The sequence below is a fragment of the Dipodomys ordii genome, unplaced genomic scaffold (assembly GCF_000151885.1).
Source record: "Dipodomys ordii isolate 6190 unplaced genomic scaffold, Dord_2.0 Scaffold83, whole genome shotgun sequence".
Classification (NCBI taxonomy): domain Eukaryota; kingdom Metazoa; phylum Chordata; class Mammalia; order Rodentia; family Heteromyidae; genus Dipodomys; species Dipodomys ordii.
Window position 1 is genome coordinate 2,365,211 of NW_012267299.1, and position 19,286 is coordinate 2,384,496.

Sequence of the window (19,286 nt, forward strand, 5' to 3'; positions counted from 1 at the left end):
CCCCCCCCCAAAAAAAAAAAATTCAATTGACAGGGATGTAGCTCAGTGCTTGCCCCTGTTTTGACCCCAAGCACCATACACACACACAAAGTAATATTCCCCCACCAAAGATCATCATAACAAAATATCCCATTTATGGATATTTTTGAACCCTTTCCTAAGGCAATGCTTGCACAAATGACACTAACCATGTCTTCCTGGGCAGCAGGAGCCACAGATCCCATGTTGAGCACAGATACAGGAACAGGAACGTGAACAGAAGAGGACGATGTAGCTGCAGTGGAAGTCATGGAAGTAGCGGAGGGGAGCACTGAGGAGCTGGCCAAGCCTCCTGCTGCTGAGGGAGGAGCTTGCAGCTGAACTGCTGAGGACATGGCAGCAGCCGTGGACACATCTGAATGCACCGAGCGCTCTCTGCTCTGAACACTAGGCACTCCCTCTTCCTTGCTGTTTGCGAATTCCAGTCCTAAGAAGTGGAAATTCATTCCATTACCAGTGTCCTGAGGTAAGATTACTATTCTCCATTAGAAATAATTATATAATGTCTATAATCTAGACCTACAAAACGTACATATTTGCCATGTATTTCTATCAACTGTTCAATTAGTAGTTATTAATTGGTTAATACTAGTCTTAATCACTAAAGACTTTGGGCCATTCCTTCATCAGGTGAACGATAATGGGTGATTTGCTCTTACATAAAATTAAGTGTATTGCCATAAAGTAACTATTACTATAGAAATACAGGTAATCACACAGAATTTAAGGATTATGTGCTTTTACATTTCATACAACTAACATGGTAAATGGCCTGGGATTTCTAGCTTTACAACTATTTTCTGTCATCTTCATTTCCATCTACTGCTCCTATCCTAACAAAAATAAGTTTAATTCTTGACTTTCAGCAAGTAGGAAATCAATAAGTAAAACTAAAATCTTCAAGGCATGGGTTCCTGCAGGTTGATTATACAATCTATTAATAATGATTAGCTGTCTGGAGAGATACCATAGGGACTGTTTTTTTCTCTCTCTCCCCTTCCCTCCCTCCAGCTCCCTCCAGCTCCATCCATCCCTCCAGCTCCATCCATCCCTCCAGCTCCATCCATCCCTCCAGCTCCATCCATCCCTCCAGCTCCATCCATCCATCCATCCATCCATCCATCCATCCTGGGGCTTGAACTTGGTAAGTAGGTATTCTATCACTTGAGCTAAGCATCCAGTCTAACTTTGGAGTACTTTCCCTTCAGAGTAAGAGTCTGGTTACTTTCTACTTAACACTATTTCTGTGACATCAATCAACAGGGTAAAGGTTTGAAAATTCAATGAGATATTTCTGAATACTCAATCTAGAACATTATGTAGGCTCTATGTTTAAATATTTCTCTACATTGTTTCTCTTTCCCAGTCAAAATTTTGAGCTTTGATCTAAATCTTAAACTGCCAGTATATACACTAGAATGTTTATGCTTATTAAAAAGTTTTAACAGTGGTTATAGTGCTTAACCTCCACTGATGAAATCTTAACATGCTTTTGATGAACAGTGACGCTGAGCATCTCTAAGGTGGGGACACCAGGAGTTTAAATCAGTACAAAGGACAAGTCTGGACAGGCACATGACCAGATCTTGCCATTGTGGCAGATTTATAAGTTTTTTAAAATCAGATAACTCTTAAGTTTAATCACTATTCTAGCTTTTTTCAGCTGTAAAGTGTTTTATCTACCTTGCATAAAATTGTTTTAACAATTGTCAGAAATCATTTTAAAGCCATTTTTATTGTCATTTTCTACCCTTATTTACACTCTATAGATTTAGGAGAATGAGGATGTAGGTGAGTGGTAGAGTGCTGGTCTAGAATGAATAAGGCCTGGATTTGATCACTAGCATGTCAGAAGGAATAGAAAAACTAGGATGACTACATAACACAAGGTTCACTGCAGATCACAGTCTGCAGAGAAGCCAGCATGCGTGTGCTGCACACACACAAAATCAAACATTTATTTTAATCTAATAAGACAAATGCATTAGAGGAACCTGGCATTATTAAAAAGAGCAGAATAAGGGGAAACTGGGGGAAAGTAAAGGAAGGTGTGACATTGTTCAAAATAAAATGTACTCATTACCTGTCTTATGAAATGGTAAACTCTCTGTATACCTCAATAATAATAATAAAATGATATATATATATTTTTTGGGTCCGGTCGTGGGGCCTGAACTCTGGGCCTGGGTGCTGTCCCTTAGCTCTTCAGCTCAAGGCTAGCGCTCTACCACTTGACCCACAGTGCCACTTCTGGCTTTTTCTTCTTTTTGCTTATGTGGTGCTGAGGAATCGAACCCAAGGCCTCATGCCTGCAAGGCAATGCTCTACCACTGAGCCACCTTCCCAGCCCCATAAAATGATATTTTAAAAGAAGTACAGGTGATGGCTCACACCTGTAATACTAACTACTTACAAGGCTGAGATCTTAGGACAGAAGTTCAAAGCCAGTCTGGCAGAAAAGTATGTGAGACTCTGATCTCGTATTAACCAACCCTCAACACTGCCCAGTAAAAAAAGAAAAAATAAAAGGCTGGAAGTGGAGTTGCAGCTCAAGTGGTAGAGTGTTAACCTAGAGCTAAAAGAAGAAAAAGCTCAGGGACAGTACCTAGGCCCTGGGTTGAAGCCCCAGGACAGGTAGGCACAGGCACAGGTACAGGCACAGGCCCGTGCACGCGCGCACACACACACACACACACCTGTTGAATATTGAACTATTTTTATAAAAATAGTTCAATATTTTAATGTCAGAAAAGATTAGAAGCAACTTTTTTTCTTAAAAGTTGAAAAAGTTAAAAAATATCTGATAGCAAGATGTGATTAAAACCTAAATATCTGGGCTAGGAAGGTGGCTCAGTGACAGAGTGTTTGCCTTGCATATATGAGGCCCTGTGTTCGATTCCTCAGCACCACATAAACAAAAGCATGTGAGGCAAGCACTCTATCACTGAGCCATCTTCCCAGCCCCTAAATTTAAATTTTTAAGATGATAAATGTATTAAAGTGATAAACACACTGTTCCTATGTAAACACATAGGCTTCTTAAGTTTTTTTTTTACTTGTGTACTTATGACGTAACAGATGCAACTACAAATGATATAATTCTCATGATACATTTAAAGGTGGATATAATACCCTTGAATTAAAAATAAAGTTCTGATAAGACACATCACTGCAGAATAGTAAGTAGTACTATAGACCTACTCATCAATTGAAATCAAATTCTTTTTTGAAAATAGTCTTCCATGAATTACTAACCTGTATCATTTTTGTTTTGAAACATAGTCATGGCTTCGAGATTTAATGCACAAACCCCTCTCATAAAAGCTTTCTTCATGGAATCTTCAAAGTGCTCTTTTTCTTGCTGCAATTTCTGAATATCAGCTTTTGAATTTTCCAAAGCTCCAGATAACTAAAATCAGAAGAAATAAATAGATATACTCACATATTTGAGACATAAAGAATATTACTGTTAAAAATTATATATTGTGAGGTTATTCTTATATGAAATGAAAGAACAATTCTTGCCAACTACATTTCATGCTATGTGACTCATTGTACAAGTTAGGTCTCCAACCAATCATTTTCTTTTTCTTTTTTGTGGATCATGGGGCTTGAACTCAGGGCCTGGGCACTGTCCTTGAGCTCTTTTGCTCAAGGCTAGTGCTCTACCATTTTGAGCCACAGTGCCACTTTCCAATCATTTTCATTCCCACAAAATCAAGATTCACATAAGTGGAATTTCATAGCACTCCCATTGAGGACTGCAATTGTGTTTTCATTACACAAAATACATATCATTTTTTATTCAAAAGCTTTCATGTACTTTTGCATAAGCTATGGACAGCCCTTATCCCTTCAGGGTAAAAATAATTAAATGCCTATAATATGAATAGAATTAGAAAAAAACAACTATTTACAGAAGCCTAAAGAGACTGTATTTTTTCATGCCACTTTCCATTATAGAAAACTATTTGTATTATGAAATTTACTTTTAATATTAAGAATTTAGTGCTGCAGTGAACATTTTCTTTTAACATTTGATTGCATTCTTTAGAATGGTTTTTATATCATTTTGAGTCCCAAATGCTTTTCCAAGGAAACAATACTAATTTTACTATTAAAAGTCAAAGGAGTGCCGGGTGCCAGTGGCTCACACCTGTAATCCTAGCTACTCAGGAGGCTGAGATCTGAGGATCATGGTTCAAAGCCAGCCCAGGCAGGAAAGACAGTGAGACTCCAATTAATCACCAAAAAACTGGAAGTGGTGCTGTGGTTCAAGTGGTAGAGTGCTAGCCTTGAGCTGAAGAGCTGAGGGGGAGTACCCAGACCCAGAGTTCAAGCCCCACAACCCACAAAAAAAAAAGTCAAAGGAAGGTTGGGTACTGGTGGCTCATGCCTGTAATTCTAGTTACTCAGGAGGCTGAGATCAGAACTGGGCAAAAAAGTCTGTAAGATTCTTATCTCCAATAAACTACTCAGAAAAGGCCAGAAATGGCTCTGTGGTTCAAGTGGTGGAACACTAGCCTTGAGCAAAAAAACTCAAGTATAGTGCCTGGGCCCTGAGTTCAAGACCCAGGACTGGCACAAAAGAAAAAGTCAAAGGGAAATAATTTCAACTTATATTTTATTAAACTTAAGAACATAGTTTATTAAATATGATAAACATTTTTATTTTGAATTTTTCTTCTTAGGTACATAAAGACTAAAAAATAAGAAGGCTAATGATAAACCGATAGTGGCTATGATGCTCTTGTTTTGAAAGAAAGGGACAATTTAAAAAAAAGTTTACCATAGCAATCTTGTTTTCATAATCATGTGAAATCTGGATGCAAACTTCTTCGGCTCTTGCCTGACAAGCTCGTTCTACCATCTCCTTCCACTGCCTCTGTACTACGGAGTGCCAGCCTTTCCAGACTTTCTTCAGCAAGGTTCGATGGAAGTACTGATCTGCTAGTTTGCCTTCATAAATCTAAAAAACAGGAGTACAGCGGTAATGGCAAATACATTAGTTAATACATTTACTGGCACAGTTACACTGGCAAATGTGTTAATACAGTAAACATAGCACAGAGGGAGTGTATTTAAGTTATTGTTTAATCTGTGCAATCATATCACTCTTGACTTGCCCATGGAAAAACAGGTTAAGTGACTTGGGTCACACAGTAGAAAGGAAAAACCAGTTTGATTTCACAGCCTGGGCTCCTACTCATTACATCATGGCTTACCAGAGTCAATCAAGTTAGGGAAAACACCAAAATCCAAACCAAAACCCAATGGAAGAAAGGACTTTTTAGTTAAAAGAATGCTGGAAGGCATAAAGGCCGTGGCTTCAGATGACTGTTTTCCTTTCAACTTAAATGCCACCATCATAAACAAGGTTAGTAACTCTTACACTTTTCTATTACATAGTACCAAACTGACCCAAATAAGGAACATATATCATTTATCAGAGAATTCTTGTGAAATAGCTCTAATTCCCACTTTTCCTAAAAACTAGCTCAAAAGTCATGTTTTCGCAAGTATTCTAGCCAACATTTTTTTTTTAATTTTGCCAATACTGGGACTTGGTACAGGTATAGGTCCCTGTACCACTTGAACCATTATTCTAGCTAATATTTAAACTAAATATTTACTCATTATGGACTATCTAACAAATAACTTTGAAACTATGGAAAAACCAGCCAAGAACTGGTGGCTTAAATGTCTACTCCTAGGACTCACGAGGTTGACATCTGAGGTACAAAGCTGGTATAGACAGACAAGTACATCTCCAATTAACCAGCAAAAAAGATGGGTTGGAGGTGTGGTTAAAACAGTATCATGCCAGCTCTGATTGAAAAACTGAGGGAGAGTGCAAAGCTCTGAGTTCAAGCCCTATAACTAGCAAAAAGGTACAACGATTTTAGGGATTAATATGGAATTTGATTTATTGCAGTTAATAAAAATGAAAACACTGGGAAACACTTTTTTTTTGTTGGTCATGGGGCTTGAACTCTGGGCCTGGGCGCTGTCCCTCAGCTCTTCAGCTCAAGGCTAGCGCTCTACCACTTGAGCTACAGCGCCAATTCCAGTTTTCTGTGGTTTTATTGGAGATAAGAGTTTCATGGACTTTCTTGCCCGGGCTGGCTTTGAACCATGATCCTCAGATCTCAGCCTCCTGAGTAGCTAGGATTACAGGTGTGAGCCACCGGCACCCGGCTTTTTTTTTCCTAACCAGTTGAGGGTCTAAACATTGTCCCTGAACTTTACTTATAGCTAGTGCTCTACCACCTGAGACACAGATTCACTTCTAGCTCTTTGGTTGTTTATTGGAGATGAGAGCTTCATAAGCTTTCCTTCCCAGGCTGGCTTCCAACGTAGAGCCTCACATTGCAGCTGCCTGAGGAGCTAGGATTACAGGTGTGAGCCACCAACACACAGCAGGAAGCATTATTAAAAACAATTCTATGTGTTTGTGGCTTTAACTAAGTATCACTATCCCACAATATTGTGAAATTTGTGAAATTTATGTAATCAATCACAATAAAAATTGCTAAAAAATAAAACAAAGGAGTCTTGAAAAAACACCAAACAAAAACAATTTTAGGATAATAATAGTATTTAAACTAAACTATTAATGCAGAGGTACCTCTCTAGGGCTCAGTTGAATACGAAAAACTAACACATCCCTTATAGCATGGGTTTCTATATTTTATCTTCTATGGCATATACATAATTTCATCTTTTTTTTTTTTTGGGTCTAGTCGTGGGCCTGAACTCTGGGCCTGGGTGCTGTCCCTCAGCTCTTCAGCTCAAGGCTAGCGCTCTACCACTTGAGCCACAGTGCCACTTCCGGCTTTTTTTTTCTGCTTATGTGGTGCTGAGGAAGCGAACCTAGGGCCTCACGCATGCAAGGCAAGCGCTCTACCACTGAGACACCTTCCCAGCCCATAATCTCATCTTTTATGTTTTAAATTTACCATATTTATACAGAATCAAGTGGATAAAGATTAGATTCACATTAGGAAAAATCACTACACAATGTCTGGGAAGTAAACAAGACAGCCTTTTAAAGATTCCTATCTTCAAGGGGATGGGAAGGAAGGTGGCTCAGTGGTAGAGCGCTTGCCTTGCATGCATGAGACCCTGGGTTCAATTTCTCAGTAACACATAAGCAGAAAAAGCGGGGAAATGGCGCTGTGGCTCAAGTGGTAGAAAGCTAGCCTGGAGCTGAAGAGCTGATGGACAGCGCCCAGGCCCAGAGTTTAGGCCCCATAGCCAGCAAAAAAAAAAGTAAATGCATAAGTTTACTGGCCTCAAGACCAAGAAATATACACCTACAAGCCTGAGGCTGAAATGGTCCAATATCCAAGACCCAATACTTTACTTACCAGTTTTTTAAACTGAATTATTATTATTGGTCTTTAATTGTTTGGTACTAGGGATCGAACCCAGGATATTGCACTTGCTAGGCAAGTGCTCTGCCACTGAGCTACATCCTAGCCCTACTTACCATTTTTGATACACTAATTTTTTCTTTTCTTTTTTTCTCTCTCTGTTATTTTTGAAGCTAAGTCTTGCTATATGGCCCAGGCTGACTCTGAATTCACAAGCCTTCTGCCTCAGCCTTCCAAGTGCTGGGTAACAGGTGTGCCTGACACCTCAATGTTTATTTAATGAAAATACAGGATGCCTGACACCTCAAAGTTTATTATTCTCTCAGTTTACCATTATTCTGATATCTTTATTTAGCTCTTATTTAATGAAAATATAGGATGTTTGGGTTTAAACTTTTTTTTTTTGAGATAGAGTCTTGTTACGTTTCCTAGGCTGGCTACAAACTCCTGGGCTCAAGAAATCCTCCTGTCTCAGCCTTCTGAGTAAGTGGAACTATTGGGAAGGTGCTACTACATCTGGTCAGAAATTTTAGAAACAGAATACAGGAAGCATATGATACATTTAACATTATAAATTCATTTTCCATGTAAGCATGTCTGAAGTCCAGTCTGTTTAAAGAGGTTCAATTATCTATTATTTTAGCATTTATAAGTTAACACAATCTTTATTAAACCACTCTAAAGCAGCAAGTAGCATATGATAATATATAACATATAAGAATATGAACTATACTTATGATACTGTATGTCTATAAATCAGAGAGATATTTTCTCAATTATATTAAAATAAATACAGTGGGGGAGTGGAGGGAGGATGGGATGGGAAGGGGAAACGAAGGAGGAGGCTACAATGCTTGATAAGAAATGTACTCATTATCTTGCCTATGTAATTGTAACCCCTCTGTACAGTATTTTTACAATAAAAAAGTACAAGCAATAATAAGTCATAAGCACATTTTGACTTGTTAGAAAATGAATCTTTCTTTGACAAGAGTTAAGCTCCCTTTGAGCTTAGGTGCTTGATTTCCATTACTGGCCTTATCTTATTCACTTACGTCCTGTCTGCATTTGACATGGCTAATTCGCCAGTGGAAGAATGTCCTCATCAACTCTATCCTTTCCTTTTGCTTGGCTAAGGCATGAGACAAGCTGGCAATCACCTGCAAAGACCAAGTAACACAATTATTGTGATAGTGCAATAATAGCAGTTTTCCACATGAAAAAAAGCTAAAGAGAATAGCTATGGATCTCTACTATATTCATACAAATTAGCCTTATCATTTTTCTTGTATAGTTTTTTTTGTAGTTCACATTGGTATAACAAGCCTTATTACTGTTATTAATGCAAAAATCTGTAATTGGGGGCATGGCTTACGTAGTAGAATGCCAGTCATAAGTAAAAAAGCTGAGCAAGAGCCATGAGGCCCTAGATTCAAGACCTAGTATTTGGCACAAAAATCCAAACAAAAAAATTAAAAATGTTTCCCATGTGAATATAGTAAAACTTCAATAAAGAGAAACAAGAGGGAAATGAAATATTCATTGTGCATGTATATTGCTAATTACCAATAAAGTTTATGTCTTTGAGAATTAATAATTAACATAATTCATTAAAAATTGTACATATATAGTATATAACTGTTATATATACAGAAGGCATTCAGTAGACTTGTAAGCAGGCCAGGTTCTAATTCTTTTTAGCCCCAACCACTACCTTGGATATGGAAGTTTCTCAGTCGCAATTTAATGATTTTCTCGTCCCAACAAAATTATGAAAGCCAAGAACAGATATATTTTGATGTTTATCTTCCACAGTAATATTCTTTTATAAAAGACATATCTTATAAAACATATATTTTATAAAAATATAAGATAGACATTTCAAAGATAGATACAAGATAGATACCTATGTCTTATAAAATACGTATCTAAAAATGGTTACACTAGATAAAAAGGTAGCCTGCCAGACAACAATGGCTCATGTATGTAATCTTAGCCACTCAGGAGGCTGAGATATAAAGATCAAGTTTCAAAGTCAGCCTAGTAGAAAAGTCCATGAGACTCCACCTCTGGACTAAGCTGGTTGCAAGTGGCTCAAACCTGTCATTCTAGGTATGTAGGAGGCTTAGATCTGAGGATCATGGTTCAAAGCGATGGATAGGGAAGTATATGAGATTCTTATCTCTAATTAACCACCAAAAAACTGGAAGTAGAGTTGTAGTTTAAGCAGCAGAGTATCAGCCTTGAGTGAAAAAGATAAGGGATAACACCCAAGCCCTCAGTTCAAACCCCCATATCAGTACCAATAGGGAAAAACACCAAACAAAGGTGTTTGCCAGCTGCTGGTTTGAGACAGGGTCTTGCCATGAGTACCAGGCTGGCCTGGAACTCATGATCCTTCTACCTCTGCCTCTGGAATTCTGGGATTACAGGCATGTGCCCACTACATCCATCCCTATCCTTTTTTTAGAAGAGTAAAGGGTACCCATTCTCAGATATCAACTAGATTCTATGTTGTAGGTTGCGTGGTGACAGATGGCTGTTATTTTATTCTTTATTCACTTTCATGAACTGAAGTAATGATCTATGTACTTTCTGTGATACTAAAAAATTTAAAAACCTTAGAACAGAGTTTTGAAAGTAAGAGAAAATATTAGTATTCACTGTTTAAAAAATGCAAAGTATGTAAAATGTTCAACTTATATTATACCCTCTAAAAGCAAAAGAGTCTACCATCTTCATGTAGCTCATTAGCACACCTGATACCACTTCTGCAGGCAATAGCTGTAGGGTCTGCCTGAGTCCCTGTTCTCTGCAAGCCATCACCCTTTTACTTATAACCCATAAATGGCTGAAGGCACAGCCGGGCACAGACCTGAACTTGACCCTCAAGTTAGAAGCTCACAGAAAGTGAAATGAAAGATGTCTTCTATATTTATCTTCATCAATGAAAAGACATATCACAGACAGGATGTGAGAAGTTTAAAATATCCATCCAGGGGGCTGGGAAGGTGGCTCAGTGGTAGAGCGCTTGCCTTGCATGCATGAGGCCCTGGGTTCGATTCCTCAGCACCACAGAAGCAAAAAGAAAAAAAGCCAGAAGTGACGCTGTGGCTCAAGTGGTAGAGTGCTAGCCTTGAGCTGAAGAGCTGAGGGACAGCGCCCATGCCCAGGGAGGGTTTAAAAGTGGAGAGTGTGGTTTCTTAGTGTTTTATTAAGGAGGTTAGGATAAAAAGATTAGGAGGAAAAATCAAGTCTTACATTTAGGAGAGACTCTTAAAACACTAAGCACTCTATAACCAGAAGTGAAGATAAAATGACCCAATACTGGCATGTCTGATGAGAAGAACCAATCCTATGGCTGTGTACTGATTTTACTCTCAGTTTCTCAGTGACTTGCTCTTCATCTCTCTTTCTCTCTCTTTTTGTCGGTCATGGGGCCTGAACTCTGGGCCTAGGTACTGTCCCTCAGCTCTTCAGCTCAAGGCTAGTGCTCTACTACTTGAGCCACAGTGCCACTTCTGGCCTTTTCTGCTTATGTGGTGCTGAGGAATCGAACCCAGGACCTCATGCATGTGAGGCAAGCACTCTATCACTCAGCCACCTTCCCAGCCCACTCTTCATCTCTTGTGTAAGCTAAATAATCATTAGTTTTTGGAATGCATTTTCTAGCAAGGTATTTTCTAAACATCAACAAAAAGGAGATATAATAAAACAGAAGACCTCATCTTTTCTCCCAATGGAAACCTCAAAGGCTCTCTGCAGCTCCTTTAATTCAGTGATCTGGCTGAACAGCTGCTTTACATGTGCTGTGTGCTTTTCTTTCTCTTTCTTCATCTCCATTCGGTGCCAGTCTATAAAATTAAGTCTCCACTTACTGAGTTCAGAGATAATGTTTGTCTGAAAGAGAAATACATTGACACTTAAGTTTGTTCCTTGATACCTCTTCTTAAACCTGAACTGAAGAAAAGATGATGTATGCAATGCACCATTCTCTTCACAGTTCACCACAGGAAGGACATTTGTTATTAAAAAAAAAAACAAACAAAAAACCCCCAAAAAACCAGCACTGAGATTTTTGAGAAGTCTCAAAAAGTGTAAATGCATGTTTCAACACCAAATTTAAATTACTTGACGACTCAAAAAGCTTATTAAAATTTTATTTATTATTTTAGGAATCTATCTACTCCCTATCCCTTAGACTGCTTATCCATGCACCCTCTGAAATAAAACTCTCGTTAACTTGTGGCTGTTTAAAACATTTAACTGCATTTGCTGCATTTCTATCCATTAGAGTTATCTAAGGAGTCTTTTTGTACATTTACCAAGCTTGAAATCTGGGCTTGAAAATGTAATAGTACAGCAAGGTAAATGAACAAATGTACATAATAAAACAAAAACAAAACAAAATATTTAGACTTCCTTAGGGAAATCCCTTTGTTTGTTCAAGGACTTGACAGTCCAAATTAAGATAGGACAGGTGAAAAAGACAGGAGGATCAGGCCTGGCTGAGCATCATAACTGGGCGTTTGTCCTGATAAAGGTTGTTGTGCTTGTGGAAACCATGGAACCTGGAGCCTTCTTCCCCCAACACCTACCACAATAGCCACCTTATGACAGATTGCTCTTTTCACCCTTATCACTGGAACACATAAAATATAACATATACATATATAAAAACATATTTGTTAGATATACGTACATATATATATATATGTATACAAAATCCCTAAAACAAATATGGTTAACTGAACTAAGAGACAAATTTGAACGTCTCATAGAAGTATGAAATGTAGCTAGGAGGTGGGGGCTCACATCTGTAGTTCTAGCGACTCAGGAGGCTGAGATCCAGGAATCATGGTTTGAAACTAGCCTAGGGCAGGAAAGCCTATGTGAGTCTTATTTCTAATTAACCAGCAAAAAGCCAGTAGTGGAATTATATGGTTCAAGTGGTACAATAACAAAAGTTAAGAGGTAGTGCCCAGGCCAAATATCAGTGTGTTCAAAGCTAGTGTTCTAACATTTGAGCCACAATACCACTTCAGGCTTTTCTGAGTAGTTTATAGGAGATGAGAATCTCAGGGACTTTTCGGCATGGGTGTTGAACCGTGATCCTCAGATTTCAGCCTCTTGAGTAGCTAGAATTACAGGTATGAGTAGTCTTGAACTCCTGGACTCAAGTGAACCTTAATATAAAGGATCCTTGGAATGACCTATTGATATGAAGCTATAATTTAATATGAACCAAGATGATTCCTATGTACATTAAAGAATGAGAAGTGCCAGATGCTGGTGGCTTATACCTGTAATCCTAGCTACTCAAGAGTCATTAGGATTACAGGCATAAGCCAACAGTGCCCAGCTGGCTTTTTTTTTGCTGGTCCTGGGGCCTGAACTCTGGGTCTGCGCACTGTCCCTCAGCTCTTCAGCTCAAGGCTAGCGCTCTACCACTTGAGCCACAGCGCCACTTCCACCAGATGACTTTTTTGATGGTTAATTGGAGATAAGAGGCAGCCTTAGGAGGCTGAGATTTGAGGATCGTGGTTCAAAGCCAGCCTAGGCAGGAAAGTCCATGGGACTCTTATCTCCAATTAATTATCAGGAAACCGGCAGTGGTATAGTGGCTCAACATAGAAGAGCACAAATCTTGAGCCAAAAAGCTCAAGGACAGTGCCTAGGCCCGGAGTGCAAGCCCCACAACTGACAAGAAAAAAATGAATAAGAAGCACACAGACTGAGATCTGTACTGAGCTCAGGGCAATCATTTTTTTAAAAAAGTATAAGAAACATAATCAGTATAATCAACAATAAAGCTATCACAATGCATAGTAAACAACTGTAAATAAACAAATTCAATTACCTTAAGACCTGAACTCCAAAGATCAAGTACACTCTCTAATTTCTGAAGGTTTTCATCAGAAACAAGATAATCTCCTGAAACTGTTTTGTGGGTTTCTGTGTGAGCAGAATTAGTGTCTGCAGAGGAAGAGTCATCTAAAAGATGGGAACTGAAAAAGTCCATGACTGGGTGAGATTTCCTTGGTGATAATGCTGGTGGTGAGCCTGGAATAAAAGAACACTTGTGTGAGAAAGACAAAAACAGCAAATGGAGCACTCTTTCCCTTGTGTGGAATTGTAGACCTTAAAAATAAAATGACATGAGTGTAAAATGCAGGGGATTATTTTGAGGGAGAGGAGCCAGGGAGAGTAAAAGAATAGGGTAAAAAAATTGATTAAACAGAATAATGAAACCCACTGAAAGTTGTTTAAAAAGTGGGGAGGGGAAGTGGCACTATGGCTCAAGTGGTAGAGCCCTTGCCTTGAGCTGAAGTGCTCAGGGGCAGCGCTCAGGCTCAGAGTTCAAGCCCCATGACCAACCACCACCACCAACAACAACAAAAGGTGGGGAAGGTCCTAGAAATGTGGCTAGAAAGTGGTAGAAAATCTGTCTAGCAAGCTCAAAGTCCTGAGTTCAGTCCCTAGTACTACCAAAAGAAGGTGAGGGAAGGGAAGAAGAGGGGAAGGAGACAGGAGGTGGGGAAAAGGAGGGGAAGGGAAAAAAGAAAAAGTAATAGAAGGGATAATTTTGATCGAAGTACATTATATGCGTATATGAAAATAGCACAATAAATCTCCATTGTACTTTTAACATATGCTAATTTAAAAAAGGAAGGAAGATCAATGCCCAATGCTCTTTACTTGGCTTTTTCTACTCAAGTTTAGTGCTTTACCATGTAAACTACATCTTCACTTCCAGCTTTTTCCAGGTTAATTAAATATTTTTTTTTTTGAAATCCGGTCGTGGGGCCTGAACTCTGGGTGTGGGCGCTGTCCCTCAGCTCTTCAGCTCAAGGCTAGCGCTCTACCACTTGAGCCACAGTGCCACTTCCTGATTTTTTCTTTTTGCTTCTGTGGTGTTGAGGAATCAAACCCAGGGCCTCATGCATACAAGGCAAGTGCTCTACCACTGAGCCACCTTCCCAGCCCTAGAGATAAGATTTGTATGCACTTTTCTGCCCAGGATGGCTTTGAACCTTGATCCTAAGGTCGCAGCCTCCTGAGCAGCTAGGATTACAGAGATGAATGACCAGCAACCAGACTTTATTTTCAATTTCAGTACTGTCACCAATTCAGGACTGACTGGGATGGCTACAACTTTCCACTACCTCTTCTATCCCAACAGATAATGTCTATCTCTACATATCCAAATCTAGCCTGAGCTGTATTATCATACTGACTTAACTTTTTTATATTTTTGCAATAAAAATGTTAAAGAATGAGCTTTTATAATACAAGCTACCTAAGGAGTAGGTATTATAATCTCTGTTTTAATGACAAGAAAACTGAAGCAGAGAGAGGGTTAAAAAATTGACAAAAGCCAGAGTTGTTGTATACAGGTTATTATTGTTTTATGTTTAACACTGGGATGGTGTTAAATAATACAGCTAAGATTGTACAATATAAATAGGGGCTAGTCAATAAATAAGTGTGCTAAAGACTTACAGAGAAACGTCTCTGAAGAGGAAAGTTGGCCAATAAACATATGAAGAAATGCTCAACCTCTCTAGCCATAAAAGAAATGCAAATCAAAACAACACTGAGATACCAACTCAACCCAGTTAGAATGGCTATAATCAAGAACTCTAATAACAACAGATGTTGGAGGGGATGTGGACAGAAGAGAACCTTACTGCATTGATGGTGGGAGTGTAAACTTGTTCAACCATTTGGAAAGCAATATGGAGGTTCCTCAAAAGACTCCACATAGAGCTCCCCTATGACCCAGCAATCCTACTTTTGGGCATTTACCCAAATGATCACAAACAAGACCACACTAAAGCTACCAGCAAAACTATGTTTATTGCAGCATTATTTACCATAGCTAAGATATAGCACCAACCCCAGATGCCCCTCAGTAGATGAATGGATCAAGAAAATGTGGTATATATACACAATGGAATTCTATGCCTCCATCAGAAAGAATGACATTATTCCATTTGTTAGGAAATGGAAAGACTTGGAAAAAATTATATTAAGTGAAGTAACCAGGCCCAAAGAAACATAGGCCCCATGGTTTCCCTTATTTGCAATAACTAGTATATATCTGAGACAAGCAGAAAAGGTCATGTTAGGTGAAAAGGTTGATGTTAGGCGAAATGAACCCCCAAGATATGTATTCAAATGTTTTTTTCTTTCATGTGATTGTTTCTAACAGATTTATAAGAGATTTCTTTGTTGCTTTGTATGTCCCTCCCCCACAGTATAACCCCTGCTTTCACTGTATTTGATGTTGGTATAATTTGTGGAGGGGAAGGGAAAAAACAAATCATTTAAATAGGGATACAGGTGGACCCATTGTAACAATGAGATGTACAAGTCATTATATTGAAAAACGAACTTTACAACTTTGGTGGGGGGAGGATGGGGGCGAGGGGGTGGGGGTGTGGGGAGATAGGTGGGGGGGTGGGGAGATGGGAAGGGATGGGAAGGGGAAACAAAAGGAGGAGGCAACAATGCTCAATAAGAAATGTACTCATTATCTTGCCCATATAATTGTAACTCCTCTGTACAGTATTTTCACAATAAAAAAAAAGTCATAAAAAATAAAAATTGTACTTTACAACTTTCGGCGGGGGTGGGGTTGGGGGTGGGTGGGGAGATAAGTGGGGAGGTGGGGAGGGAAGGGGATAGTGGGAGAACAACAAGGGAAGGGGTAACAAGGTTTGGCAAGAAATGTACTCATTGCCTTACTCATGTAACTGTAACCCCTCTGTAGAGCATCTTTACCTAAAATAAATAAAAAAAAATAGCAGCTAGCCAAGTTATAAAAACAGGCCAGATAGAATGAATGCATCAAGAAAATGTATATAATGCAATGTAATTTTACTCATCCATAAGGAAAAACAGTATTTCATCATTTACAGAAAAATGGATGAACCTGGAAAAAATTACGTTAAGTGAAGTAAGTCAAGGCCACAGAGAGACAAAGGACACATGTTTTTTCTTATATGTGGAAATTAGATCTAATATATAAATATATATGTAAATATACACAGGGTCATATCCATATATACATAAATATATTAATTAGAGCATGGTATATGCAGGTGAGAATTCCAATGGTGTAATTTCTTTGAACAAATAACCTATAGTCTAACAAAAGGAAACCCAGGAAACTGGAATTTAAGGTATTGGGTATAGGGTAGGGGTGAGGTCAAGGAGGGAGGTAGATGGATAAAGAAAGGAAGAATATAGTCATCGTACTCAATGTATGTGAAATGGGACTAGTAAAATTGAGGGGTGGGTAGGGTTGGGAGAGATGGGGGCGGGATGACACTGATTAAGATGCATTGTATAAACAAACTGGTGTAGAACTGAAATCCCTTTGTACAACTACTTACAGGTAAGTAAAGGCTAGCAATTTCATTTATCAAATACTCTGTTGTAACAAACCTGTTAGCCTTCAACATGTTAGGAAATGGAAAGACTTGGAAAAAATTATATTCAAAGAGGTGGGGAACAGTCAAAGCCAGAATGAAAACAAGCCAGACATGTCTAGGTAGGAACATCTGAATTTGGCTCTGCGTTTTTAAAACCGCTTTAACACTGCTAATCTTGTTTCAACTGATACAAGGCAGATCTCAGGTTCAACGTACCACCTACACAATATTTAGATAAAATTAGTGATTTTTTCATTATGTTTACCATTGCTTTATTATTATATTTTCTTTCTTTCTTTCTTTTTTTTTTTTTTGCTAGTCCTGGGGCTTAAACTTGGCACTGTCCCTGAGATTTGCTCAAGGATAGCACTCTACCCAAGTCACAGTGCCATTTCTGGCCATTTTTGCTTATGTGGTACTGAAGAATTGAACCCAGGGCTTCATGCATGCTAGGCAAGCACTTTACCACTAAGCCATATTCCCAGCCCCCTTTCTTATTATAGTAAGTGTATATTCATGTTATGTTATCTTGAAGGAGAACACAGGAGGTAAAAGACATTGCAAAGATCATTACCTCAGTACACACAATGCCCATAAGCTGGCAAGTAGATGGTTTGCAAAAGACTGACATTGGCCAAACTACCTAATAGCCTAAGTCTTTAAAAATACTTGCCTGCTGGTTCAACTTTTAGAGTGTCACATAATTGTACTATCTCGGGAGTTATTTTAAATATTACTAATTAAATTAGAAATAGTATCTTTTTGTTGTTGTTGTTGTTGTCAGTCATGGGCCTGAATTCTGGGCCTGGGTGCTGTCCTTCAGTTCTTCAGCTCAAGCTACCACTCTACCACTCCAGCCATGGTGACACTTCCTGCTTTTTCTGCTTACGTGGTGCTGAAGAATCAAACCCAGGGCCTCATGCATGCAAGGCAAGCACTGAGCCACCTTCCCAGCCAGAAATAGTATCATTTAAAAATCTTGCCAATAAATAATGTGTGGCAGTATTCCTCCTATTACATAGATAATATTGATCAGGCTGAAAGTCATACCGCTTGTCTTTAAACGGCTGGAAATAGGAACATCGTAACCTTTTCCAACTTCTGTTCCAGTTTCTCTTACTGTAGGGCAACTTCCTACCAAAAAGAAAGTTTAAAAAAATTAAACCAAACTACTTGGTAAAAATTAAGTGCGTATTAATGATACAACATAAAAGGTTTCATTATGTGACATTCTTCATTTTTGCATTTAATATACTTTGATCTTCGATCATATAAACACTTTACCCTCTCCCCTATTACCCTCTCTTTCCCTATCTCCCACTTCCTCTGGTTTTATTCTCAAATATTGACCCACTTACTTTTTGTTTTTGCTGGTACTGGGGCTTGAACTCATGTCCTGAGCACTGTCCCTTAACTTTTAGCTCAAGCCTATTACACTCTATTACTTGAGCCATAGCTCCACTTTTTTTGGTGGTTATTTGGAGATGAGTTTCAAGGACCTTCTTGCCCGGGCTGGCTTTGAACCATCAGTCTCAGATCTCAACCTCCTGAGTAGCTAGGATTACAGGTATGAGCCACTAGCACCAGACTCCCATTTAATTTTTTTTTTAACCAAAAATCTAGATTCTATCTATGAAAGAAAACATAGTATGGGCCCAAGTCTGGTTTATTTAACAGGATTGACCTCCAGTTTCAACCATTTTCTCCAAATATGATTCTTGTATTTTTGTGTGTGTGAGAGAGAGTTCAGGGATTTGCTTATTAGTTAGATGTTCTGCCATTTGAGTACTGACTCCAGCCCTTTTTGCTTAGGTTGATTTTTAGATGGGGGCTCCTGTTTCTGTCCAGCGTCAGCCTGCACTATAGCCCTTCTAGCTATGGCTTCTAAGTGTAGCTGGGATCCCAGGTGTGCACCACAATGCCTAGTTTGCTGAGATGGCGATCTCATTAAATTTTTGTCTGGACTGGCGAGGAACCACGACATTCTGACCTCTGCATTCCAAGTATGTGGAATTACAGGTATGAGTCACTATGCTAGACCAATTTATCCTCATGTCTAAAAATTACTCCATTTCTATATATACCACATTAAAAAATCCTTTCATCTGTTGATGGGTATCTACACTGATTCTATAGCTTGGTTATTGTAAGCAGAAGGATACAGAGTGCAGGTATCTCTATTGTATGCTGACTTTGATTTCTTTGGAAATATACTCAGAAGTGGGATGGTGGGATTATATGGTAATTGCAGTTTTCATATTGAGTCTAGTAGAAGTGTAACATACCTTGTATAAAGACTCCTTTTCCCTACATCCTTACTAGCATTTGTCATTTGTATACTATCTGTAAGACTCTTTTCAGTTCCTTAGTGTTGGTCCTGGAGCTTGAATTCAGGGCCTGGAAACTGTCCCTGAGTATTTTTTTTTTTTTT

The 19,286-nt window shown here is 38.8% G+C and overlaps 1 protein-coding gene across 1 annotated transcript in view; it reads right to left on the bottom strand.

The window, feature by feature from the left end:
* Poc5 (POC5 centriolar protein) overlaps window positions 1-19,286 on the bottom strand; it is a 40,207-nt gene that overhangs the window by 10,319 nt on the left and 10,602 nt on the right. Inside the window, 8 exon segments of the mRNA XM_013025299.1 lie at window positions 189-466; window positions 3,295-3,448; window positions 4,829-5,008; window positions 8,471-8,575; window positions 11,139-11,315; window positions 13,276-13,478; window positions 17,906-17,981; window positions 17,984-17,989. Of these exon segments, the coding sequence (XP_012880753.1) occupies window positions 189-466; window positions 3,295-3,448; window positions 4,829-5,008; window positions 8,471-8,575; window positions 11,139-11,315; window positions 13,276-13,478; window positions 17,906-17,981; window positions 17,984-17,989 (1,179 nt within the window).